Consider the following 27,984-nt stretch of genomic DNA (forward strand, 5'->3'; position numbering starts at 1 on the left):
CTAGTTTAAAGCCCTCTCAATGAGCCCCGGCAACTGATGAATGTGATACTTCATCGTTCCGAGAAGATAAGCATAATGCATCTAATTTGACAAGTCTGAAAACAGCTTTAGGCTGACAGCATGATTGTCTTCTCTCCTTCTGGGTAAACACAGTTCTGCTGTCAGACAGTTAAGTGTCCCTCCAGTACTGTCACATGGACTTTTCCCCAGGATAGTGACTGAACATGCTGCTCTGTATCAGTCATGGGTCATTGTTTTTTCTTGATCGTTCTGAGCTGTTCTTTGTTAGATTTGCACATTTTTCAGCTGTTGATGTTTCTGGGAAGGAACAAAATGCAGGATGTAAACTGGGAATAGACTGTTGCCGTAACGGGCTCTTTTCTTAAAGGTTCACAAACAGGATCCTATTGGCTGTAGGCAGTTTTTCCATCACCCGATTATGCTTTTCCCCCAGAGAACACAAATATTCATGTATACTGAGTACACAAACTTCTGTTTATTTATGATCTACATAGATACTTGAACCTAGATCCAGGCTCAGTTGTGCCAGCTGCTGTACGTATGTAAACAAAGACAGCTCCTTACCTGAAGGGATAATATTAATAGTAGGGAAATGAAAGCTATGTGAGAAGTTCTAGTTCCTTTGCATTTTGGAGTAAATAAGTAGGGTTTTGGTAGTTTGTTTGAATGATGTGCTTGGAGGTACAAAATGTGCTGCTACATAGGATGTTAGACATGTATGTTGTTTTGAAGTTAGGAGTTACACAGTTTTGGAGGCTTGTTTATTTGTTTTCTAGTGATGGTACGAATTGAGATGCAGTTCCTTTGAATCTTTTGCTTATGTAGTTGGTTTTTGGGGCAAGAGTCAAAGGGAAGAGAGAGGAAGGGAGAGTTCATTGTTGTCCTAGTTTTGATCAATTATGATAAGTCATTGACTGGTGGGAAATGGAGTTCCTAAAGCTCCATTTTTTTAACTTACATTGAAAGTAAGTTTTGAAAATACTGTTTTATAGAGACTGTTCGTGACTATGAGCTCCAGTATCATCACAGGTTGGAGCAAGAGCGAGCTCAGTGGAATCAATATCGAGAAAATGTGGAACGGGAAATAGCAGAGTTAAGAAGGCGACTGTCTGAAGGTCAAGAGGAGGAAAACCTAGAAAATGAAATGAAAAAGGTACGTTGAAATCTAGCTCTTCAGTTTCTGTTTCAAGATACACTTGTGGTGTTATGCATGAGTTCATTTCTACGCCCTGCTATAATTCCTCAGAAATACACATAGCCTCGTTCTGCCAGCTTTCAGTTCTTTGTTCATGGAAGTCATCATGACCTAATCCTGCATTTGAATCCATAAAGTTGTTGTATCTGATTATGTGGATTCAGTAAGAGGATTGCACCTGAGAAGATGGTAAGGTTTGGCCTTCAGCTTGTAAAACCAGGAGGCCTTGTAAAGTCTTTTGTCCTAATGTCAAATGAACTCAAGTAAAGGCTCCTTTAAATTTTTCTGGATTGACTGCAGATTTATAAAATTTACTTTACACTTCTGTACCTTTATTCCTTTTCTCAGATCTTATAAACTTCTTTTGAGGTTTTTAATGGGCACTATATCTAAAATGTCTTTCTCTTTTTTTGAGGTAAGCCATGTTTGTGCAACACAGTACTACTGGCTTCCTAGGAAATACAGAACCTTGCTGTCATAAAACAACAGGCTCTAGATGATGAAAGATAGTTGCCCTGGAGTTTGGAAAGATTTTGTTGTTATTGTTGTTCAAAGACCTGTGACTTGGAAGACTTCATAGAAGTAGATTGAGGTGCCTTGTGTTGATTTGGGATTTTTTTCTTTTTTCTTTTTTTGGTTGAGTTTGAAGGTTTGGTGTATTTCTCTTTCAGGCAGGGAGGAAATTGAACCTGTCATAATAGATCAATGTTTTGGAATCTTTGTTTATCATATTATAAAAACTTGCATTTAAGTGAATTTGTCTTCTTGGTATTCTAAGACAATTTTAATGTAATAAATGATCCTATATTCAATAAAGGAGTAGACTAACATCTGATAATCTGCCACATCACTGCATTTCCTCGTTTATGCTTGCTGTCAGCAGAAGAAACGCAGTATTGAATATCACAAACATCCCACATAAGTATTTTACCTATTTTTACTATGTTGTAACAAGCAATCAGTATTAGTGTTGCAAAATGGAATTCTTTTTCTGAGACTTATAAGGAGATTCTTGAATATTGCTAGTTGTATTTGGTGTTTGGTATTCAGTGAGACTGCTCTTTGTATAGTCCTGATTTATAAAGGTGGAAGTCAGAGTAAAGCCTGTTTGCCAATGTTCTGACTACAGAATTACTGCCACTGGAATTTTAAGACATCAGCTGTTTTTAGGAGAAGAAGGTTTTAGCCCTATTAAGAGAAAAAAAGACTTTGGCTGAAGCTAGAAGGAAGGTTCAAAATTGGATCAGTGTGGTGAGTCTTGTAGAAACAACCCAGAAGATGCAGAGTTCATAGTGTAGAAGTCCTGGCAGTGCATTACCAACAAACTGCCAATAAGAATTTTCAGAAAACAATCTTGACTGAGAGACTCTTTCCAATAACTAAAATCTCAGCTTTTTGGGTTTTTTTTGATCTGGATGTACTGGTCATGTAAAAGCTGGAGTTGCAAGTTGCTCAGATGATAGAGCAGCTCACCTAAACTTAGTGGCTTTACAATGAGCCAGTTAGCATTTAAGTTTAGTACAGCAGATAAATAACATTTTCAATGATACTCCTTTAAAAAGGAAATAAATATCCCTTGTAATACTAAAGGAAAAGGTGATCGATGTATTAATCTGTGATTAATGTGAGCTCGGAAAGCTTTATAGGCCTGTAAAGCAGAGGAACGTGTACCTTATATAATATGAGGGGGAGGGGTAAATCTGGTCTTCAGAGTGCAGCTTGAAATAATTGTTTAAACTGCTTTGTATGGGTTTTTTAATCTTCTTCGTTGTTAAACTGGTGAGGTTTTTCCTCAAGGAGACCAAGAATTAGATCAAAATTAGAAAAAGGACATTCATCTCACCTGAAAACAAACAAGCAAATTCCAAGCCCACAAAAAGCTGTGTTTGGCTAGCAAAATAATGAATATGCATACATCAGCAGTCAGTACGAAAGGAGGAATTTTTTTGATCACTTGGGATGTGCTCTTTGAAGACTTGTGATCAATTCCTCATGCAAAATGGTATTTCCAGCCAACCATGTTGTATTCATCCTCCATCTTTATATGCTCCATTATAAAGATGGATTTATTTTATTTCTAGGCATGAACTTGGAAAGAGTTTTTTAAAAATATCTTCATCTTCTAGCCAGTTCTAAGGAACCTCCAAATACCTCAAAGGCGTTAAAAAAAAAAAAAAAAAAGAGTACTTTGCTCTCTGTGCTCTCTGGGTTGTAAGTAGGAGCTGTACCAGCATATAATATATCACATTTCTTAAAACTAGCAGAAAACCATACCATTGGCTAGTATTCTCAATGAGAGGTGAGGTAAGAAGAATGGACAGAGCAGAGACAAGATTACAAGCCATATATTTCAGTCCAGGACACTAACCTTCTTGGCTCCCTTGGCTGGGTAATAGTTCAGTTCAGTTGTGTTCAATTTGGCTATAAAATCCATTTTAAACAACAAAGAAGATCCATGAAATTTAATACTGCGTCCACATAATTGTTAACAATTATGCTTATTGTCTGCATGCTTTTCCCCTGAAAGAGATGAGGGGTAGATAACAAATGTTGCTCCAAATTCTCTAAATATCTCTTTGAATTTAAAGTTTATTCATTTGGTTGAGTGTACAGTTTTGGTATGTGTGCTCTCAGACTTCCAGTGTGCATGTTATTTATCCTGGTTTGGGAGCACTTAGAGTGGGTGGGTAACGTTTTGATGAGCATACTATTTTGAGCTGTATGTGCTAGATTGTGACTACTTTGCTGGAGGTATCCAACTCTAGCCTACAAACCTGCGTTTGGCATTCTTGAGCATCCTCTTGTCAGAAAGAGCGTGTCTGGTGGGACACATGCACTTGTCTGGAAGCAGCTGTTTTGCTTTTCCATGTAAATATATTTTGAGTTGCAAATTGTCAAATGTCTATAGAAAACTTGTGAGTTCTGTGATTTTTATCATAAATCAACAATTTCTAAGAAATCTGTGCTTAAAACTTTGTGTGTATTCTATAAATCTCCCTTCTCGGCTCAAAAAAGGTAAATACCTTGTTCTAATGATAAGCGTAGTTACCTAGTGATTAATCTTTCAGAAAATGTATTGGTGATTTATAAAAATCTCTGTCTTCCTGTTGCTTTGTAATACCAGATAGGTTTTGGGTTTTTTGTTACCACAGATGCTAAAAGCAGTCTAGCCATAGTGGCATGACTTTCCAGGCAAGTTCTCTGCTCAATAATGACTGGGCTCCCTGTGGGCAATGACTTGGTGGGGATGAGTCTTGCACACCACCAAAATTTGGCTAGTCCTTTTTATTCAGACCTCATTTTCCATTCAGGAAATGATCTGGTTTTCTGTTGGAGCTGTGATGAATACAAAGGCTGCTCTTAGCACAGTTGTGTCAAACTCTGAGTAGCAGAAGTCAGCAGAACAGGTATTTTGCATATAGAGAGAGCAAGAAAGGACAAACCTTCTGTTATGAAGTGCGCTTATTAGAAGAGGGGAAATTGGAAGGGGAGGGTAATCTGATTTCTGTGACAGAATTGGCCATAAAATTATACAGTAAGCTGCTTTCATTGGTAATGATAAAGAACAGGGGAGCAGACTTAGATGAACTTTAAATGGTTTACTCCCACTTTAAAGAGAGATTCTCAAATTGTGTCTGTGTGTTTTCCGCTTGTCTTGTTTTTAAGGAACAAATTCAGGTACAGTACATGCCTGAGATTTCTCCAGCCAGGTTTTTGGTCTTCTGAAAATGTTGGTTGGAGTAACAGTAAAGGACATGCAGGATTGCTGTAGCTAGCCGTCAGGCTAGCAATGCAGTGTTTTGTGTGTTGACTTGGACTCATTTTTAGCGTGTTCTCTCTGTGGAGTCATCTTCATGCTGTGGTCTGCAGATCCCTTGCAGGGTGTCCTTCAGCCGCTGTCCTGGGGAAAGCAGGCTTTGCTGGGGCAGAAGCAGCTTGGGTGCTTCGTTTTTGATTAGGTGATGAATAAATACAAGCTGATAATGTGTAAAACCTTGGTCTTTGACAGTACAGTTAGTTTGGCAAAAAGTTAGGAGGAGATAAACGTTTTAATGATCACACCCCTGGAAGAGTCTGAATAACGACTTTTAACACAGGAAATGTGATGCTGTGGCAACTCTTGCCACATGTGACAGTATCTTAATGTAGCATTTTTTGACAGGATAGATATTCTCATTTTATTAAAAGTTTGAGTGGGAACTTTAACCTCAATTTGGCAGTCTCAGTAATTATACTTTACCTTCAAAAGAAGACCCAGTGCCCATCACTCATTTTGTTAGCAGATACAGGCTATTCTGAGTGTTTAGCTTCGTATCACACTGGCCTTTAATATGGATCCTTCTCCCCCAACCCTCCCCACCTCTTTTTTGTTTTTTAAATTAAACATTTATGTTGCAACCATAGTGTCAAACTTCAGCTCTGTTTACCAGGCAGTAAAAGCTAGAGTAATTCTTCTGTCACGTGGAATTTGATACAGTTTTGTGTTTCCAGTTGGTTGCTGTTAACAGTCTGATTTTGCTTTCGGGGAACTTTCTGACTGTTTCTGTGAACTGGCTGGCTCCAACATGGACGCATTTTTTGTTCTATATTCAGTGTTGAACCATGTGAAATCAGGCGATGAAATGTTCCTGCAGTTATCGTGAATAATTAGGAAAAAGCTTATTCAACAGTCCTAAAAATGTTGGGCTATCTTTAGTCCGTATGAGCTGGCTATAGGTAGCATTAAATGAATAGAACTGATACAATAAATGAAATATAAAGCAGTCTTTGCAGTTGAACTCCTGCTCCCATCTGTTTGAAAAATGTGACTGATGAGTTGCTGGCTGCAAGTGACGGGATACGTATGTACGTGTGACACTGTCACATGTCCTTGGTATTGAATTCACTGCATCATGTGATGTCCCTCGCTTTCCTCATGGATTTTATTTGTGGTCTTTGGACAAGCAAACTAGCAAATGTAGCAGAAGGGGATGAAACATGAAGAAATTTAATTTTGTTTTGTCTATAGAGTTTTCTTTAAAGCTTTTTAGAGCCCAAGAGCCTGGTAGCATTTGGATAATTGACAGGTATTGCAATATTATTTTATTTTGTCTATCAATTTTAAGTTTAGAAAACTTCAGTGGTTAAAAACACTGTCTATTTTTCTTCCTGAAGGTCTTGCTCAGAATACAGTTGTCAATAAGCTTAACAGAAATTGAAAGTCAAATGAGTACCCTCTAAGACCTGCATTCTAGTCTAGATTTCAAACAAGACATGAATGTTATCTTTTAGCGGCTGTCTTTGCTTATCAGGTTAGGAAGAGTGTAATCTTCTGAAACTGCAGCTTTGGGACACAGTTCTCTGCCTTCCCTCCCCTGCTGAATTCCTCCAGTAGACTCCAGTAGAAGACAGAGTACAATTGAGCATTCTGAGCCTTCACACATAAAACCAACCCAAATTAGGTTGCTTAAATTCTTCATGGCTTGAAGAATTTTACTACAGTGAATATTTGAGTGTTCTGCTTGCCATTGTGAGCTATGGGAGCTGTTACTTTCACTTGGAAAGTTTTTAGTGCATCCCTGAAGGAAAGCCAGAGCATTTAAGAAATGGGGATGTCAGGGCCACCCTTTGACACATGCAATTCTGAATTTGAACACTGAATGCTATTTCTCATTTTAATTCTTGCTATTTTTACCTAGCTCTTTCTCTTTTTTTTCCCTCGTATCAATCTTCTCATTCTGTTGTCCTGCTTTGATCTTCTCAGAACTACTTTTTGAAAAAATCATGGGGTTTTTGATAAATTGTCTGTATATAATTTTGAAATATTTAGTACAGTAACACCAAAAACTGATGCTACATCAGTAGTAATTTAAAGTTGAAAAATGGTCTTCCAAAACAGAACAAAGCTGCACTATGCATTACTGTGCAGATCCTTTTTCTTTCGACTTCATGAGTAAGTAAATGAATGGTCAATAACTGACCATGCAGTTTTTGTGTTACACTTTTTTAATACGTGCTACATAGCAGCAAGTTGCAAGACAGTTAGGCCTTTAATAACAGAAAAGTGTACGTATTTTGAAATGCCTGATCTGTAAATTTTCTCCCAAGTATCGAGAGTGATAGATTTACTGACATTCTCTTTCAGAACATATATTCATGGCCTAGTCCATACATGGATTTAAATTTAGCTATCTTCTGTGAATGGAATAATATCAGCCTGTTGTCATAGAGATGACTGCTGAACTAAATAAATAGCAATAAGACGAGTTTTGAAAGTGGAAGTTTAGTCAGCTATTTTTGCTGGCATAGAGATTTTCTCGAAATGTCTCTCATAATGGAAACTGTTGTGATGAAAACTATGATAATGTGTTATTCATAATTTATTGCATTAACTTCAGGCCCAGGAAGATGCTGAGAAGCTGCGTTCGGTTGTGATGCCTATGGAGAAAGAGATTGCAGCACTAAAGGAGAAATTGACAGGAGCTGAAGAAAAAATAAAAGAGTTAGAAGCATCAAAGGTGAGGTGGAGTTGTAACTGTATCCTAATTTATGTCTTGCATCATGCTAGTTTGATGCAGATAAGTAAAGTCAAATTTTGTAAGAGAGAAAAAGGTGTATTGTGAAACTCTTCATGCACAATATATCTTTTCTCCTATAGCTCAAATAATTTATTTGGCCTATATATGTTTTCCTGTCTTTCTGTTTTGAGGGTTGGGTTACGTGTGTGTGTGTGTGTCATCTGTGCTTAGCTTAAATTGCATGGCTTCAGCTCTAATAGAAATGAAAAGGAAAAACCTTTAGAAAAATTGCTCCAGCAGTCAGGCCTTTAGATTAATGTCATGCTTGCAGCTACAGGAAGATTTGCATTTGGCAGAATTCTTTTAATCTACTTCCATCCAGTATCTGCTACGTTTCATTTTCTAATCCTGGGCATAAAACTGAGGCAGTATCACCAGAATTTTTATATCTTAAACTTTAATCAAACCTCAGATTCATATAAAGGGATACTGGCCGTTGCTGCCAAGAAGTCAATGTAAGTGATTTACCCAGCATTCCTGTATTCTTCAGATACATCAGAACCCCTATTGAACTTTCTCACTAGCTGTGAAGGGTAAATAGTATGTACATCATTGTAAGATAGTTGCATTTAATGTACTGTTTTATACAGAAATGAAAATGTCTTCTGTAAGAAACACTTTATCTTGAAAGTCAAATAGGCTGAAATTGCAAAATAACTTATCATTTGGATATTTTAAAGACATACAAATAAATACCTTCCTTGTCTTCTGGATCACTTGCATTTTCATTTAAATAGATGCGCATCACTTGCTGGAATTCTTTCTCTTTTTTCTTCCTTTTAGTCCAACTTGGAGGTCTGTCTGAGGTTTGGGAGAGTAGTGTAATTCATTTAACAGTCTTCACAATTTTACTCACTTGAGAGTCCATGCTTGAGTGTTTTCCTTCTTCATAGATTCTTTGTGAATTGCTTTATAGGTCAAATTTTTGAGATTGAAGGAGTTCCTAGGAATAAGTTGTCCAGGTAGTTCTGCTTTTTCTCTTGATGCAGATAATACTTCCTTTTTGGGGAATTTGGGGAAGATGAGGAGACTGAGCCTTCTCTTCTTGCTGACTTGCTCTCAAAATGCTTTCTTTTTTGCCTTTTTTTTTTTTTCCCCTTCTTCTTCTTTTATGAGTAGTCTAGAACTTTTCTTAGAACTTTTCTGCTGAATTTGGTTATAAAAATCATAGGTCATTCTTGTCTCCCTCTTTCCTTACAGGCAAGGCCTGAGTAAAATTGATAGTGTTTCAGGACCAGGAATTGTGTTGGTTTCTCTGTCAGTCCTCTAAAATCTGAGCATTTCATTCTATGGGATGAGTAAAACACAAGCATGCATCTCTTGAAAAAAAGAGAATAATCACTTTATCCATGTTTCTAGTTCATTGAGGGGTTGTTTTAAAGAAGTCTCACTTTAAATGGTGATTCTTACCAAAGAAAATAACTTAGGCTCTTCTTTCTTACCTGTGGTCTATTCCACTTCATTATTCCTTCTGTCTGAAGTTGCTGATGGTCCTATTTCAAGTCACCTTTTTAGCCTAATGGGAAAGAATTGCTATTTTGTATCTAGCAAGGAGATGTTTAAGCACAAACTTAGGAAGTTATTAAAGTACTTTAGTCTACAATGCTATAAAAACACAAGGTATAGTTTACATGATTTATATTACTAGACTGGTGTGAGGACTGACACCTGCAGAATGAGCGATACATTTGGCCTTTCTGTTGGTCATGATGAAATCCCTCAGATCTGCTTGAGTCATGTAATTTTGGTTTTCAGTGTCAAGTATTTAGCTGGATTAGCGAAACAATGCATTTCTTTTGTTTTGGTGGGTTTTTTTGTTTTTTCCCCCTGATCCATCCTTCCCAAGGGTTATTCTCTGGGAGTCAGATTTCTCCATTTCAATGGCTAAAACGCTTGCAGACAGAAGACTTGGTATCCTAGGGCAGGAGAAGCTGTCCCTACCATCAATGGCAAGTTAAAGCTGAAGGGCTATCTTGAACTCTGAGTTGGTGTCTGTGGTTCCTGTACTGTCTTGAGGAAGATGAAGAACAGCTCTGTGGAGCCAGTCAGGAATTGCCTGAAAGCTTTTGTTTCCTTTAAAATAAAAACTTCTGATTCCTAACTCAGCAAACCATAAAACTGAATAGGGCCATAAAGAAATCTTTCAGCCTGTTCCCTGCTCCAAGATGGGATCCATTTGTACATGTGTCATGTTTGACAGATGTTTATGTAACCCTATCTTAAAAGGTTCTCACAGGAGATTCTGCAGTCTCTGCAGGACGTTTGTTCCAGTTCTTTGTTAGCTTTGCTATTTAAAAAACAAAAAAAGAAGAAGAAAATCCTAATATACTTCTTCAGTCTTTCTTACTGTAACTGCTTTTCATCCCATCCTCTTTGGACAGATTTTCCTTTCTTTTTGCAGCAGCCTTTCATGGGTTTGAATGTTTTTCTTCGTGTCCATCTCCAAGTTTTCTCTCTTCTTAGGCTTACCATCCCTGGTTTAGTTCAAGCTTGCCTCATAGTCATGTTTTCTGATTACTGTTATTACTCTATTTTGAACCGTCTCCTCATCCTCTTCGGACTAGGAAACCCAAAACCAAACACAGAACTTAGTTGTTGGCTTATCAATGCTAATTAAAGGATTGCTTCATTGTTTGCTGTTCTTAGCCTCTTTACCATCTCTGTGCTCAGTGCTGCTGTTGTGATCCAGCTGTGGGAGCTCTCTAAATATACTGGTATGTTTGACTTAGCAGAATTTTAATGACTAATTTATTTAGAAATAAATACAAATACAGCTTGCACACTGGTATTTCAGTATTTGTGATTTCTAGAAATAAACTTGTCTTCAGCACCTGTATGTTACCTGAACAGGTGACACTATAACTTCTAAGAAAGAGGAAATGCCTGCGAGTGTTCCTCCACTGAGACAGTGGATTTCCCTCTTTTTATTCAGGTTAAAGAACTGAACCATTATTTGGAAGCCGAGAAGTCATGTAGGACAGACTTAGAGATGTATGTGGCTGTTCTCAACACGCAAAAATCAGTCCTGCAAGAAGATGCAGAGAAGTTGCGGAAAGAACTGCATGAAGGTACCTATCTAATAATAATCCTTTTGACTCTTTTACACTAAGGATGCAAAAACCAGCACAGCTGTTACTCCTTTTCTGATTTCTTATTTGAATTGGATTTAAAGAAATCGGGGGTGGGGGAAGCGGTACTTTTAAATGTTAAAGCCCTTGAGATGTTTACAGAAGAGTTGAACGTGGAGTTCTTTTATGACGGAGAAAAACAACAGAGCCATTCATTCTCCCGAGGGATGCTATTGAAATTCTGCTAAGTTCTTATAGTATTGCAAGCTTCCTTCTTATTAAAGTGATTTTATTGATGTCTTTTATTTGTGTACAATTATGAGCATTATTTCCGTAATGCATTGATGTGTCTCCCTGAGGTATGTCAATTCTGAATGCCTGGTGGTAGAATGGATGTGTAAACGTACATACATGCCAGTACAGTGCAGAATCACTGTAGAGGAATGAAAAATGGAACTGTCTGTTGAAATAAATAGGGACGTAGAAGGCAGTCTTTTGAAACCAGCACTAAAAAAAAATAAACTATTAGAATTCATGAATGAAGTTAAGGCATTAGTCTTCTAATTGGGAAATCTTAAACTGTCAGTAATCCATGCCTTATCACAAGCCAAGTTTGGGAATTAAGAAAATGTCTTATTTCATTCTAAATAATTGTTGAACAAAGCCTGACTGTTTTTGATTAGAACAATAATTATTTTTATTTGTGAAAATGCATCTCTTTGGAGAAGAGGTTGAAAAAATTCTGATTCAGAACGACGCTTTCTATTTTTGAATAGTCTGCCATCTCTTAGAGCAAGAGCGACAACAGCACAACCAGTTGAAACACACATGGCAAAAAGCCAATGACCAGTTCTTGGAGTCTCAACGTTTGCTGATGAGGGACATGCAACGTATGGAAATTGTTCTGACCTCTGAGCAGCTCCGACAAGTTGAAGAACTCAAAAAAAAGGATCAGGTTACTTGCTGCTTTCCTTTTTTGGGTTTTTTTTTAAATACTGTAGATTTAATGTGGTATAACAGGTATGGAAATCACATGTTGGAGACAAGTTATTTAAGTGTGTTAGTATTTCAAAAAATGATAGCTGACAGTTTTAATAGAAAGTCTCCATTTGAATGACAGCTGACAGTTATAACAAACTCTCCATTTGTGCAAATATTTTAATATTAATATATGTAGTAACTTTAAAAGTAATGTTGCCAGTATTATTAAATGAAAAGGTAATAATATCCGGAGGTTAATCTTGGAGGAAGAAACGGTCGTCTATGATGCAAAAATCTGCGTTAAGGATGTTAGGATGGCAAGTTTCACTTCTTTCTAGGTTTTTCCAATACAGTACCTAGCTCAGGCATAAATTAAGAGCTTCATTTTAAATTAGCTTATGCAAGTGACCATGTACATGCTTTATGACTTAGTGTTCTATCATGTCTTGATTCTTTTTCCATATGTTATATTCCATTGTTTAGAGTGACCAAGGCACTTCTTGTTTTCACGTTTTGTTTTAATGTTCATGCTTGTATAAGGGCTGTTAATGGGGCCATTAGTGATGCAAATACATTATCAGGTTCTATACAATAGCTAGTAACACCTATTTTTGTTACTTATTTGGTAATCCCTATAATAAGAATTTTGATCTAGGTAGTACGTTCTTTGAATAAAATTATTCTAGAACATGAGTTGGCCGCTAAACTTGAAAAGTAAGTTCTCGTTTAAGTCAGTTTGGGGGCCTTGTGAAATGAATACTAGATTTTTAACCAAAAGAATCTTTGTGATAGATACTGGGTTTTTAACCAAAATAATCTTTTCCAGTGCCTTCTTTGTAGCTTAGTTTATCATGAAAGCCAATGTCATGACTACTACGGCAAAATTGAATCCCACTTACATGTGTTCTCTATCGACCACTGATTTCTAGGAAGAAGATGATCAGCAAAGGCTTAGCAAGAGAAAGGAGCAGAAGCAGAAAGATTCAGATGATGAAACAAAAGCTTCATGTTCTCTAGCCCATGAGGAAACCCTTACCCAGCTCTCTAATGAAGAGGTAAAACAATTGGATAGTTCAAAGCAACTTTGAGCACTCGTGCATTCTTCAGGGTGTTGGTTACAAATACAGATGGAAACTAGTGCCCTTTATTCTCTGTAGCTTATAATTCTTATTAAGCAATGAAAAATCTTTGGAGTCGCACTTGAATAGATAAATTGTAATAAAGATTGGAAGACAATACTTTACAATCCTGAGAGGTGCTGTTAAAAACTGTGATTTACCTTCTGTGTTCTGGATGTTAACGGCTATTAAATTCTCTTGGGATTTATAACCATGTTCTAACACACCTAAATGTTCAGAATTAAACCAATTATATCTGAACATTCAGCAAGTGTATTGTAGCTACTTTGCTAATCGACTTGTTGAATTCTGTACTAAACTTAAACTGGTTAGACAAGTCTGAGATCACTGATTATGAAGTTAGCCAGTTGCTTAGCAAGTGCAAAATAGCATGATGTGTGTGTCTGTATGTATGAAGCTACATCCAACTGTGCAAGCAGAGGTTTTTGGCCACATCTGTTCAGCAACCAAAAATAAGCTGCTTTTTTTTTTTTTTTTTTTTTTTTCCAAACCACAGATTTGATGACTTTCTTGCGTGCTTTTTGCCAAGCCAGTAGCTGGGGCTCAGCACCAAGTTTTTGCGGAAGCTGCTTGAGCTGTATTAGTAGACTCGTTATAACAGCCAGAAAATGTGATGCTGCTGGATGTCATTACTTAGCAAGCCTTTTGAGTGTTGTAGATAGTCATATACTGGGACAAGCTGAAATTGTATTTGAAATTTGTCTAAGCTTTTCACTTGTGAAGAAACAAGTCCAATGAGCACACAGGTTGTAACTGGGAAACGATATCAAAATGGGCAATTACTTATCCTTTCCCACTGCATTTTGCTTGTTTATCTGATCATCTGGCAGGTTCTATTTTGATTTTGTAAGTCAAAACAGGGACAAATTAATAAAAACAAACCAAGTTTTGTGATATAGAAGCTTATGTAAGCTTCAGGAGACTTGAGAATTTGCAGTGTCAACCAGTATTTTGCCTGTTTTGTTTATCCTCTTTGAAGGGATAAAAAGTGTATACTTATAGAGTCTGCCCTTTATTGTTATCAATGATTTGTAACAGTTCAGAATGCAGAAAGATGTTCACAATTGTAACATCTAAATGTAGCTGAGATCTAGTTCTACCCTTTATCTTACAGTAAGGATACAACTTTTTATATTTCAAATACTGTGTGGTATACTAACACTTCTGTATCCAGATGTGAAATGAGACCTATTGATGGTGAACAGAAGTTTTGTCTTCTGATGTTTTTTTTAGTCTCGGTTCCTGGGATACTCTTTAGTCCCTTAATCACAACATTTAATTAATTCTAGGAATTATACATGATGGAGAATTTTACGTTTTGATTAAGGGTATAATTTCCAGAGTGGTTTTGGTTTTGCTTATGGATTTATATTTTATTGCTATTTTATGACCTTTTCTAGCTGTACAGAATGTGTTTTAGAAGTGGTAATGTATCGTATTATCAGTCATGTCTCATAACTTGTCATAATTTGACTTCTGAGCTCTTCTCTGTTGAGCAGTTTGCAATACAAACAAATGATTTGTTAACTGTATCACCAAACAGTTGTTGTCTGAAGATGCAGTTTTATATAAGTCCGTATTCTCTTGACTTTTTGTTATGAACTTAAACTCATATATATACATATTAAAGTAAATACAAATATTATGCCTAAAAATGCTTAAAACAAAGCATTTTCAAGAGTCACAAAAACAGTAATACAAAATATATTGTTCTAAGTTATAAACACCTCTATGGAAGTACCAGCCGCCTGCTAGTCTCTGCCGGACCTATTTCGGAAATTATTATTTTTCTCAAGAGGCTTGTTTTCAGTGTTATTTTCTTCACATGTCTAATGGCAAAGCAGAAGTGCGTAATATATTGTAAGATATTTTGAAAGCAGTCATACGCTTTTTAAATAAAGCATTACTGCTCTCTTTAGTGCTACAAATAAATAAAAATAGATCAAGAGACTTAATGTGCCTTGTACACGTCACAGGACAGTTAGTGTGGCTTTTGGTATTGGCATTCCCCGGGATACCTTTCTGTTCAAGCCCAGCCTTTTCCCTTTTCATTTTATTTTATGTACAAATAATCTTTTAAAGAAAATACTTCTTTCTCTTACAATATTTTGTCAGGGACTCAAAGCAGAAGAAAGAAATACAAGAATATTCACTTGTCAGTATAGAGTAGATTTTAAGTATATAATTCTCCATTTAATTTTATATTAAAGTTTTTTGTTTTACAAAAGACTTCTGAATTTACATGTGGAAGTGGAATATTTACTTTCTGTTGTGTAGATTATAGTTCTAGAAGTGATATTGCAAGTATCTCTTTAGTGGAAGAAGTGCCTTGTCTCAAACATTGGAAGATGTAAGGTGACTGTGTCCTTGCTTGTCTGGCAGAAAGACAGACTCTTACAAAAGCACTCTGTTAACAGAAGTCTTTTTTGCTTGCTTGTTTGTTTTGGTTTTTAATTCTAGCTGGTACGTTTCAGTTCCCTATCCTTTTCTCTGCCATCTTACATTTAGTGGTCAGATGTTCTTGCCAAAGCCAATTTAAACTTGCCTTTACCATGTCTGAGAATTAGTGTCCAGCATTCCTTTTGTACCATGCTTCTAGAACGGAGTATATAATTTTTTCTTCCTTGTTTTTAAATTCCAGGTGCATGTAAATAGCACCCATGGCTCAGTCCATTCATTGGATGCAGACTTGCTTCTTTCTTCTGGCGAATCTTTCAATAAATCGGATAATGATATGTTTAAAGATGGACTACGGAGAGCACAGTCAACAGACAGTCTGGGGACATCTGGATCTTTACAGTCCAAAGCTTTAGGATACAACAACAAAGCAAAATCTGCTGGGAACCTGGATGAGTCAGATTTTGGACCACTTGTTGGAGCAGATTCAGTGTCTGAGAACTTTGATACAGCTTCCCTTGGGTCTCTGCAAATGCCAAGTGGGTTCATGTTAACCAAAGATCAGGAAAAAGCAATCAAAGCAATGACACCAGAGCAAGAAGAGACTGCTTCACTTCTTTCCAGTGTTACACAAGGGGTTGAAAGCGCTTATGTATCTCCTAGCGGTTACCGCTTGGTTAGCGAAACAGAGTGGAACCTACTGCAGAAGGAGGTGAGTACCCACTGCATGCATCTGCTGTGACCGCTGCCTGCGTGACAGGCTGCCTCTGTGCGTTGTGGGCTGTCTGCTAGGTGAAAGCTCTTTCTAATTTGCTTTACACGGAGTCAGGTGCAGAAGGAAATACGTAACATCATATGTAGCTATTCACTTTTTTTCTTGGAATACTTCTGTAGGTAAAGCATATCTGATGTAAACCATATTGGCTGACTCTGTTCGTGGGAAAGTCAGCTTTACTAAACACAGGATATTTTTGCACTTAGGGGAGGGTCTGCCAGAGGTAGCTGTTGATCTCACAAATATGTGAGGGGGTGAAAAAAGATGGGAGAACTCAAAAGGAGAAAATGGGAAGCTAAGAAGAGGATGTTATAGTGCGTCTGGGGGTGACTAGGAAAGGTCAAAGATTAACAAAAGGAGCAAGGCTAACAGTGCTCTTTTGTACACCAAGGAGTTTTACTGAGGATTGTGCATGGAATGCAATTTAGAAATGAGCAGCCAAGATACGCATAACACACAAAGCTACCACAAAGGAAGCTTCAGAAAATTGTTGGGGACTTGCATCATCAGAAACCAATTTCTGAGAGTGACAAGCAGCAGATTAGACTTAACACTGTGCCAGTTTCAGTATGGGTGACCAAGGAAATTGTTGCTTCTAGGTGTTCTGCCTGTCAGTTTTTCAGCAGTTTTATATGATGCCAGTTCAAAGGTTCCATTTGGTTTATTGCTGAAAAGAGGAGTATTGTGGGGCTCCTGTGGTTATTCTTTGAGAAGAGAGGCCAAAGAGCAACACGTTGGTGGGAAGAAAAGGTGGGGCGGGGGGAGATAATAATCCGTAATGGGTGAAAAGGAAGACAAGGTGGGGGGGGAAAAAAAAGGAATGTAAGAATGCAGTGAAAGAGAAGAGGCCAGGCAAAGGCCCGATGAGATGAAGAACTGATGATATTTTATTTCCTCAACTTGTTGGAATTCAACTTATCTGCAAATCAGTACTTAGGAGGTCTCGCCAAACCTATTGTAAAGTTGCTATTTTTTGTGTTGCTACTAATTTGTAATATCTGGAGAAACTATAGTGATTGTGATCTCAGAGCTGAGTTAAATCCTTTACTCTTGAGTATTTCCTTGCCCGGTTGACATTTGGAGGACATTTTACTCCAACTCTTTCTTAGAATTCAGAAAAGAAATGCACTGCTTCCCACGTGTTTCTGGAGGCAGGAGTACAGGCAGGGTATGTGAATGCCACTCTGTGTGGGTGGGACATGGAGCAGCAAATACAAATACAATTTCAGCTCAAACCTGACTTGCGGCTGGAGCTTTGGTAAAACTTCCATTTGTCCCGTTGGCCAAAACCATTACAATTTCAAAATGGCAGCTGGCTTACTCTTTGTTTCCCTGCTGCACACCCCTACACTTTTTTTTTCTTCCCCCCTCCCCTCTCTCCTGTTTGGTTTGGTTTCGGGGTTTGTTTTTGCCTTTTTTTTTTTTTAATTTGCCTGTCTTCTACTTTATTCTTTCCCAATTGTTCTTTTAGCTGATTATTCAGTCTCTGATACTAAGCAATACTGGAGGAGGGTATTGAAAAGTAAATAAAGCTTGATGACTGTTGTAGAACAAAATTAGTGTGTGCCATTGAAAAATATTCAAAGCTCAGGTACGGGAGGAAAAAGATTTAAGGAAGTCCTGACCTGATGAACTGACTTGCTGTTTAATGGGTTTATGTTGATTTAAAAAAAAAAAAAAAAAAAAACAACAAACAAAAAAACCCCCACCAAACACCCACCCAAAACAAAAAACACAAACACCATAGTATTGTGTTTATAATTTGATTTGTAATATAAAATATTGCATGAAAAAATGCTATGGTCTGTTGAAAGCATTTCTCAGAGATGTTTGTTTCTGTTTCAAAAGGACACACTGAATGACTCGAACTCTTGCATGTCATGGCTTATTGCTTTTGTGCTAAAAGTGGGACTCGTGCCAGGAAAAGCTGATATCCTGCAGCTAATTTACATTATCCTTTACTTTTAGAGCAACTTAATCTTGCCATTACATGATTCTGCCACTGTCTTTTATTCGTAATATTTTGTGATCACACACCACACCTGAGAGTATGTAGCACTCCTGCATTCCTTGAAGAATTTTATGGCCTTTATGGCAGATGATAACTCTGTGTTCTTCAGGTGCAGAATGCAGGGAACAAGCTGGGTAGACGCTGTGATATGTGCTCGAATTATGAGAAGCAGTTGCAAGGTATCCAGATTCAGGAGGCTGAGACAAGAGACCAGGTGGGATTTCTCTTCAAGCTTTAGCAAGATTTTTGTAGGTGTTCCTACTACTAAGGTTGCAACAGTGAACCATCTGCTGTTTTATTCATTGGTTTTAATTGAACAGTGTCAGCATACTTAAAATCTGGATAACTTCTGACATGTTATTGACATAACCTGATTTGTTACTGTTATGTGGTCATGAGCACCATGTGTACCTATTTCTTAAGGATTCACCTTGGAGAACCACTTTATCTGGTGGTATAAGATGATGCAGTAAGGCACTGTTCTATAAAAAGTGTTGTGCTCATGCTGAAGTCAGTATCTTTCATAATTTATATTCTAAAATGCTTTTCATGCATTAAATTCTATTATCTTCGATACTGCAAGAATTGTTAACAGCAAAGGGAAAATTAGAGGACCTCATCCTAGCAGCATAAAATGACTGTAAAGTATTCGAGGATGTTTGTTTCCTGCCATATACTGAAGAACAATTTTCAGATTTGTACGGAAGGCATGAGTCACATTCTGCTTTGAAATAAGTGATTGAAGTCATTACATGGCGATGGTCCACCACAGTTTGATGTCCCATGTTTCCGTATAGGTGTAATCTGTGGTCCTGGGTGTTTCAGAAGAACAACAAAGGAACTTCTGGGTTGCGTAGGGTTTTGAGGGATTTTGTTTTGTGGTTTGGGGGCACGATGGGGTGGGTCACATTTGTGTCCAGGAAATAAATACTCCCCTAAAGAATGGAAAATAAAATTATTGTGTGGTAACAACACAGGTGAAAAAGCTGCAGGTGATGCTGAGGCAGGCTAACGACCAGCTGGAAAAGACAATGAAAGATAAACAAGAATTGGAGGATTACATGAAACAAAGTGCTGAGGACTCCTCTAATCAGGTACAAGCATTTTGTAATCAAGATGGTAGGAATCATGAAATGTTATTGAAAAGTATGTAATAAGAACTCTTGTCTTCTGTTAGATATGGATGGACTACCCTACAAAGAGAATTTGTAGGGTTAGTTATGCTCCACCTGAGTCTGCCTCAGTTTCTAGATAAGTCTGAGATGTCTCTAATATGTTATCCAATTTTGGCCCTGAAGTTTCATCTCTAATCTTGAAATCCATTACAGAGGTGATAATTGGAATTTGAGTAGTGTTTGAGTTTTGAAATGACCTGTGTATGAAATCACCCACACACGCAAAAGGAGCCCTATGTTCTTGGTCGGTAGAAGAGTGGTACTATTCATACAACTTGCTCTCACCAATACTTGACGGACTTGTGGTGAAGACATACAGTTAATGAGTATCTGAGCAGGCAGTAACTGTAGTGGGTCCAAAATATGCACTAGACTTCTTTAAAATAATAGCCTGCTGAAAAGATTTTTCAGTCTGAGATTGTACATAACTCTCCTGGAACAACGGGGACAAATAGGGAGTGTGGTAGTCATAGCTTTAAAAAAAAAAAAAAGGTCATCATCTTTGGCCTATTAAAGATTACAAGATGAGGTAAATGCTGTGTACAAAACATTGAATTTACTTCACTTGAGCTTTTTCTTACTAAAGAAACAGTAGTCATTAGACAAAGTCTGTCTTAGATGACAGGAATATGTTTATACATTCTTTCTTTTGGCTGTACCAGGGTGCTCTTAATTAACTAATGCTTAATCTAACTGCTAAGGATGTGGTGTTGTAGAACAACTTAATTGTGAAGTTTTTGAAGATCTATGCTTTCAGAGAAAGGTACAAAAAATTACTTTACCTTAAAAAAAATGCTGAAAACTTAGGTAGTATCTCTGCAGTTTCCCTTCAGTGTCTCTGAACTGGCTTACATTCAAGTTTGATTAGAATTAACTGTTTATTTGTTGTTTAGAGTTTGGTAAATAGAATATAAGTATATTATTGGTATAGAAGCACAGCATCTCTTCTTTACTACTTGAGCTGCATTACTGCTTTACTAAGTAAGGAATTAACAAAATAAACTTTCATGGATTAGTTTGAAATTTCAAAGTGTATGTTAGTAATGATAACAGGCAAGAGAACTTCAGTGGTTATTTCTTCTTCCATATCTTTGTGTGGGTTTTCTTTTTTTAAGATCTCTTTGCTTATGGCTAAATGTCAAAAGTCGGAGAACTTCCTCAGTGAACTGCAGCAGGCATTTTCGCAAGCAAAGAGAAGTGTCCAGGAGCAAATGGTAAGACAGCTTAAAGCCAGAGATCACTTGAACAGCACTGTTTGTCTAACCTTTGGAGCTCAACGTGTTTGTCAAAGGCTTTGTCTTGCTACCCAGCGAAGCTTGGTTAGAGAGAGCTGTGCATCTTAACATGTAAAGTTACTGACCAAATGAGCTCTGATAGCAAGCGCTGGACCTGTAAACAGTTTGTAGGGTCAGTCTGCCATACTTTCTGTGTGTATGCATATTGATTAATACGGAGATCACTAGTCAACTTTTTTCCCCCCTTACTCATTACGTACATTCCATGCCCACTTAGTATCTTATTTCACCTCAGATCTGAAGACAGAATAGATTTTCTCAAGACAATTTTTTAGGATTCATCACAAGTACCATCACTAGTGAGTAGTTTCTTGAGTTTTAGAGATGAACGCTCAATGTTTTTACAGGTCAGACTTAAAATATCAGCCCTGACACCTAGGAAGATATGTATGGGAACTTACTTTTTTTTAAACTATTTTGAGTATCTTATAGGAATTAAGCCAGAGAACAGGAAAAGGACCTCATTTTCTAGGGCAGAACAAAGTCTGACTTCCTCGGAGCAATTCATTCCCTTCTATCTTAGAATCAAGTTTCTTCTTTTTTCCTCCCGTGCACAGCATTGTGGGGACTAAGGGCATTTATTCTCATGAATCCCAGTATTGCATTTCTAGGGTCTGGGATTGTCTGTAGGACATCAAGACATTGCTTGCAGAAATGTTCTGTTTGATGTTCTGCATGAGAGCATGCTAATGGAGATGCAGAGATTCGGAAAATGTATTGATCTGAATACGCTTTTCATGCTGTTCACCTATAATACAAAGGGCAGCCTCTGTCAGAGTTTAAATCCCTGATTCCCTATACCGAAGCAATCATTCCTCTTAGAAAAGTTTGCTGGATTTTTTTCTTTTGTAATGCAAGCAAAACTGTGTTTTCTTAATCCTTTTTCTTCACAAGGGATCAGCTATTTTGATGTTTTTCTTAAAAGACAGTGGGAGGCAGATGCCTACCATTGAAAGGTTCAGGATAAATGTTCAAGGTTTTTGAATAACCCGATCTTACAGCTGAGTTGTTAGGTGATTTTAATAAATATCACTGCCAGTTCTCGAAACCACATGTGATTTCCCCTCCCGCCCTGCCTCCATCAGCACAGCTAGCTAATGGATAAATACAGAAGAAAACTGTGAGACTTAACAATGCTGTATTCATCACTTGCTTCCTGCTATCTACCTGTACAGTTAAGATTGATATTTCCTTTATTTCTGGTGCATAGGCCAGGCAAAAGAGAACTGATCGTGTTGATCCACACAAACATTTTGTTTCCCTTCTTTACAAAGAATATTAATTCACCAGACCTTTGAAAGCAATGATGGTAAGTGGGGTATGAAGAGATCTGGGCGTGACCCTGAGTGAGAATTTATGCTTTTCTTTACATTGGAGGCTGTCCTGACACAGTCAAGGGAGCAAGTTTCAGAAGAGTTGGTGAGACTGCAAAAAGATAATGAAAGTCTTCAAGGAAAACATAGCTTGCACGTGTCTTTACAGCAAGCCGAAGATTTCATTCTACCAGAAGCAGCAGAGGTAAAACATTTTTAAATCATTAACACAAATAATGCATGTGACTAGATCTCACTGGAAGAATTTTCTTTATCAAAAAGCTGACTCATAGCACAATGTACAACAATCTGGATTTTAACCCTGTAAGTCTGTGATGTACAAAATCGGCAATCTGTGCCATGGCCATGCTTCAGGGTACGGATAGATAATAATAAAATGAGTTAACTATAGCCTGACAACTGCTCTGTTGTCAGTAGAGTGTGGGCTTATCCCAGTTCAGCTAGTTTAAGCTGTTATTTTGCAACTGGGCACACAAGTGTTCAGTCACCATGGCTGCAATGTAGGTATTGATTCAATAAATTAAGCTTAGTCTGTCACTTTAATTTCTGTCCAGGCATTAAGACCAGTAATAATCCTGAGCCTTGAATAATGATAAGCCTTGTCATCCTTTTCATGGCCACCCCCTTATGCTCAAGCACGTCAAGCTTAAAAGATCATGGGGGATGAAGGGCAGGGGGAAAGGGTCATCAGCCCGTGGAGACATGAATCTTTACACGTTCTTCATTTACTATGGCCAAGCAAACAGTTTGCAATTTTTGTTTTAATACCTTGCTGGATGCGAGATCTGGTATGTTGGGACAAACCCTGGGGTAGCATAACTTTGTCTTTGGCTTGTATGCTGATAAATATAGTACTGTGTGTGTCTGAAGATCATAATACAAATCTTTGCTAATCATTGATTCAGGAGCTCCGTGAGCTGATTTTAAAATACCGTGAAGACATAATTAGTGTGCGGACAGCAGCAGATCACCTTGAGGAGAAACTTAAGGCGGAGATTTTATTCTTAAAAGAACAGATTCAAGCTGAACAATATTTGAAAGAAAATATAGAAGAAACTCTACAGCTGGAAATAGAGAATTGCAAAGAGGAAATAGGTGAGCAGGGGTAAAACAGTCTCAAAATAGGAATATTAGAAATTAGTAAGATAAGTGAAGACTTGATTTTCTGATAAGTAGACTTATCTGAATTTTAAATACTGTCCATTTTTGATAGCAGATACACCAAAGCTGTGCAGCTGAAAACAAAAGTACAATTATTTACCTTTGAGGCACCATTGATGTAGCACGTGCTTAATTCTCCTTTAAATACTAACAGAAGTAAACAGGATATATCCAGTTTCCTGTGTTTTTCTTGCATTTAAGCTTTAATATTCTTGTTTTTCAGCTTCCATTTCCAGTTTAAAAGCTGAACTGGAAAGAATAAAAGTGGAAAAGGAACAAGTAAGGACCCTTTCACTGTGGGGTTTTGGTTTTTTTTTTTTCTTTTTAGACAAAGAGAATAGAATTTTTTTTTTTCTGCTAGTTCTATCAGTGACACTGTGCTGCTGTCTTTGACATCAACCTCTTCATATCAGAGAAAATGAACTTTTTTCCCAGTCTGCCTTTGAGGTGTCAGTAACACTTTAGATATATTTTTGTATGATGTTTAGCATGCCCAGTATTGGGAGGGAAAGATGAACTAAGGAGAGAATTCTGAAACATGTAACATTATTGTTCCTTCATCTCAACATGCTTGTGGGATGCTGGGGGACTGCCTTATTTGCATAGATAACCTCTCCTTTCTGTAAAAAGGAACACCAGTCTATGCATTTGCACAGATTTTCTTACTGAAGGCACTGACACTGTACTGGACACTCTCAGTCTGTTGCAACTCTTGATATCAACTAAGAATGTAGATGCACCTGTGTGGCTTCTGTGACCATTTCAAAGGGAACACATAAGGTCACGCCTGGAACTTTGAAGATCAGAATAGCTGTATTGATGCCAGTGTAGGACTGGACACATTTATAGTTCTGTTCCTTAAAAGGTGTTTTGTCTGCTAGTCTATTAGGCTACCTAATAATAACCTAAATGTCAGGTTTGGGTGACATTTCTCTTCAGCTCCAAAAAGAAATAAATGGAGAGAAAGAGATGTTACTTAGGTGTTTTCTGTGTCCCTAGGAGAAATTATTGAGGTGTATTTCTGAGTCCTGTGAAAGACACTTAGGCTGTACTTCCTGTATGGAGGGACTGTGAGAAATTGAAATGTTAGGAATTTTAGTTAATACTTTTTTTTATTATTGTGATGTAGTTGGAAAGTTCTTCACAGGAAAACCTGCAGCAGCTGGAGAGTCTGCAGGAAACAAAAAACACTCTAGAAGAACAGTTGAAGAAGGAGACAGCAGCAAAGGTAGCTAAGATGTCTGGGTATGAAGTATATATGCATCTTCTATGATGATCAAACTGTGGTCAGAAGATGTATGACAACATGAGAATGAAAAAGGAAGCTTTTGAATGTTGATAAGATTCTGGCAGTGAAATAGTGTCTGTTGCATGCTGTTTAAATCCTCATCCCAATCACTTTGCAGTTGGATTTGTAAAGCAGTAGATCTGAATTGCTGCTGACTTGAGTATCTCTTTTGGGTTGTCTTCCAGAGTCAGGCTTCAATAACATTTCTGCATATAGAAGGCTTCCTGACTAACCAAACCTTGGTTTGAATGCTTTGATACTTTTAAATAAATGTTGTTTTGTTGTTGCTGTAGGAGGGAGCCCTACTTTGGCAGTCAAACGAATTAATTGTGATCCAATTTTTCTCCTCCCCCCCCCTTTTTTTTTTCCCCCCTCCCCCAGAGTCTTTTTTGACTAAAACTCGAGACAGCAAGATAGTTGTCTTTTCACCAGCAGATTACTGCCCTTCATCTATGGTCATGTTCCATTAAAGCTCAGAAATCTGCTTTTTTATTTTGAGATCCTTGGATGTAGTGCTGTTAAAAGACATGGGACTTTTTCGTGCTTTAACCAATCTAATGAGGATGTTTGTCTGGTGGCTATTAGCCCCCGATTTTGCAATTAGGAAAATTGAGGCGTAGAAAGAGTGATTGGTTTAATTTCTTGCCAGGACTCTGAGAATAACCACGCTGCTTTGCTCTAGTATCATGCTTTAATCAGTTTGTACAAGCTTCTCCTTTTTTATTCAGTTTAAGCATAGCATAAAGAATCTCTTTCTCTTCAGGCAAACCTTGAACAGCTGGTATTTGAAGAGAAGAATAAAGCTCAGCGGTTGCAGACTGAATTAGATGTCAGTGAGCAAGTGCAGAGAGATTTTGTAAAGCTTTCTCAGACACTTCAGGTAAGAGAAGTGCAATCAATTTGTAAGGTGCTACTTTTGTTTCTTTACTTCTCCAGAGCTGTGTAAAATAAGTAGCAGTTGCAAATTTTCTTATGTTGGTATTTATGAACTATTTTAAAAGTTATTAGTGTAATAAACTGATCAAGTATTCCTAGTATAGTATTAGTATTAAAGCCTATTGGGGATTTCATTTTGATTACTTGATTCCAACCAATTCTCAACTATTGTACTAAAAGGAACTGTAGAGAGCCATAAATGATGGCACCTTTAGACCCTAGCATTTCATTGTCCATCTCCTGATGTTTTTCCAGTATGTTACTTTTCATAGCAAATCATTAGGGTGCAAATATTTGAGGACAAAGTAAGGAACTTGTACTGTTTGAAGAACCATTTCATATATTCATATCATGTTATATTTACTGCCTTCTGTTTATACTATCTAAAAGTCTTATCCTTGCTATTGTCACTGTTGCTATCCTTGCATTTCCTCGAAAAAGTGGAACCTGTGGTTGGCGATGAGATACCGAGAGGTGGCTGAAGGAAGGAGTTTTGGCAGAGGTGTTCATCGAGGCTAATTCCAGTTTGTCAGGCTGATCTCTTTCTGTTAACTGTAGAGAGCGCAAAGGGACCTGCAGTTTTTTGTGGTTTTTTGTGTTTGCAACTGTCTCCTCAGGGAGCCAGGCTAGATTGATCTCACCTTCAGTGTCTGTGGTGTTAGAATTTGCACGCCCCCTCACATTCCAGCGTACTAGAAATCTGGCTCGCAAAGGAGGTACTGAATTTCAGCACTGTCTCCTTTGAGTTCTTAGCCAGTCTGCTCAGTGAAATTCAGCAGAATTAAAAATACAGATTTTTTGAGTCAAGTTGTTCAGGTTTATTTGGAAAACTGAAACAGGAATATAGGAGATTGTTTACTAGACAGAGTTTAGCTGGATGGACAATAGAGAACTGTCCTCTTTTGTTCTGGCTGTTCTGGAGGAGTAGGTAGGACGAAGGAGACTCTTTTAGAAAGTACTGCATGCACCGGTTTATGCAGTTCTTAGGGCAAAAACATATACACCACTTGGAAGATGTGTGGCACACTCTTCCAAAACTTGCAGGTAGTTTAGTACACTTTCAGTACTGAGCTCAGTAAGAGTGTTGTAGCTCTGTAATTTGTGTTTTCTTTTTGCCCTTAAGCAGTTCTTACGTGTTAGTTTCTCAGCAGTTAGTGCTTTCAGTTTAAACAGTGGTTTGTGCCACCTCCACTGTGCATAGTACAAGAGATTACCATCGAATGAGGACTTTGGCTTCCTGATAGCCGGACAGGGTTATTTCCTTCCCTGACCTTGTCAGTGGAGAGCCTGGCGAGTATGACTGACTCACTCTGTGAGGTGTCCACTGGCCAAGTTAGGTATCAGCAATGGAGAGGAAGGGCTAAAAATCAATTAACTACTAGTTGGGAATTTACAACTGAAAGCCCAGATCCTAATACAAAGAATGTGAAAGTTTGAATGTAAAAAAAAAAAAAAAAAGTATAAAAAAATTTTGATCTCTTCGTGTTCATTTCAACACAGTTCTGCTGGGCACTTTTTCGGCATGTAAGAAATAGCTTAAGATAGATTATCAGAAAAGCAAGTAAAAGAAGTGAGCTTGGAAATGGGATGTTTCCTCCAAGAGCATTTCAGCTTTGAGATTGAGACGCTTGAAGGCATATATTAGTCTTCACAGTCTTTCTGTGAAAGTTTACATTGTTTTGCACATCTCTTCCAGTTTGCCTGGCCAGTATGGTGTCAGTGACTGGTTACAAGTCAAAACATAGAGTGACGATGAAGGCTTTCTTGAGCCTCACAGAAAGTGGCTTTTTATTTTAAAAACACAACTGCCTTATGTCTTCCTTCCCCTGTTCTTGGTTGTAAATTAAGCTTGTGTTCCTTCACACCTTGCATTTTTCAGCCAATGATAATTTGGTATCTCTTCTGCTTGCACAGGGGTTGCTAACGTGGCCTGTTGGCCAGTTCTGGTTATGGATCTATGGTCTTGCACCAGTATGTTTTACTAGCTCAGTTGCATCTGTTGGTTTTCTGTAGGTGCAGCTGGAGCGGATCCGGCAGGCAGATTCCCTGGAGAGAATCCGTGCAATCCTGAATGACACAAAACTGACGGACATTAATCAGCTTCCTGAAACATGACACCCTGATGAGCGGGCTCCAAGGCTGCATTTGGGGTTTTTAACTCATCTTTATAGCAACATTAATTATTATTTAATTCTAACCGAAAGAGCAGAAGACAACAGAGGGGAGCAATGACTAAGTTTTGTTTCTAGAGGGAAAAAGTTTCGTACTGGGCAGGAAGAGAGCACAAGGGTGACTTGCAGTGTAGGAAGGAGAACTTTCTAATGGAAACACTAATGAGTGTGGTGTTTCGTGTTCCACTGAGTGGGATCAGTCCTTACATTCTGAAAAACTTCCCCTCTTTCAGCCGACTTCGTAACCTAATATAGAGTTTTGGAACATTTACCCCCTGTCTTTCCCTCTTTCCTTTCCCCCCACTACTGTGATCAAACTAGCTGCTGGAAACCATATTGTCCCTCCAAAACATTGAAGAGCAAAGTGGTTGAAGTTTTTCTGTTTCAATAGTCAGTAACAGTATTCAGCTAGCAGAGAGAATGAGGTGTAGAGTATGCTGTATGAATATTTTATATTAAAATATGACTTTATTAGCAGGA

The 27,984-nt window shown here is 37.8% G+C and overlaps 1 protein-coding gene across 1 annotated transcript; it reads left to right on the forward strand.

Annotated features, from left to right (window-relative positions):
• Positions 1–1,011: 1,011 nt before the first annotated feature.
• RABEP1 (rabaptin, RAB GTPase binding effector protein 1) lies at positions 1,012–27,984 on the forward strand. The gene is made up of 15 exons (XM_009581906.1): positions 1,012–1,174; positions 7,594–7,713; positions 10,706–10,841; positions 11,618–11,796; positions 12,752–12,877; positions 15,603–16,070; positions 18,254–18,358; positions 19,122–19,238; positions 20,435–20,533; positions 21,992–22,132; positions 22,854–23,043; positions 23,333–23,388; positions 24,239–24,337; positions 25,161–25,277; positions 27,347–27,984. Exons 1-15 carry the CDS (start codon positions 1,166–1,168, stop codon positions 27,446–27,448), a joined length of 2,064 nt encoding a protein of 687 aa, XP_009580201.1. The 5' UTR covers positions 1,012–1,165; the 3' UTR covers positions 27,449–27,984.

The sequence above is a fragment of the Fulmarus glacialis genome, unplaced genomic scaffold, assembly GCF_000690835.1.
Source record: "Fulmarus glacialis isolate BGI_N327 unplaced genomic scaffold, ASM69083v1 scaffold8567, whole genome shotgun sequence".
NCBI classification, from domain to species: Eukaryota; Metazoa; Chordata; class Aves; order Procellariiformes; family Procellariidae; genus Fulmarus; species Fulmarus glacialis.

Excerpts from the sequence above, each read along its gene's own strand:
- RABEP1 (XM_009581906.1), top strand. Across the intron at positions 19,239-20,434 it reads CTGAGGACTCCTCTAATCAG|ATCTCTTTGCTTATGGCTAA; the intron begins GTACAAGCATTT and ends TCTTTTTTTAAG. Across the intron at positions 24,338-25,160 it reads AGAAGGAGACAGCAGCAAAG|GCAAACCTTGAACAGCTGGT; the intron begins GTAGCTAAGATG and ends CTTTCTCTTCAG.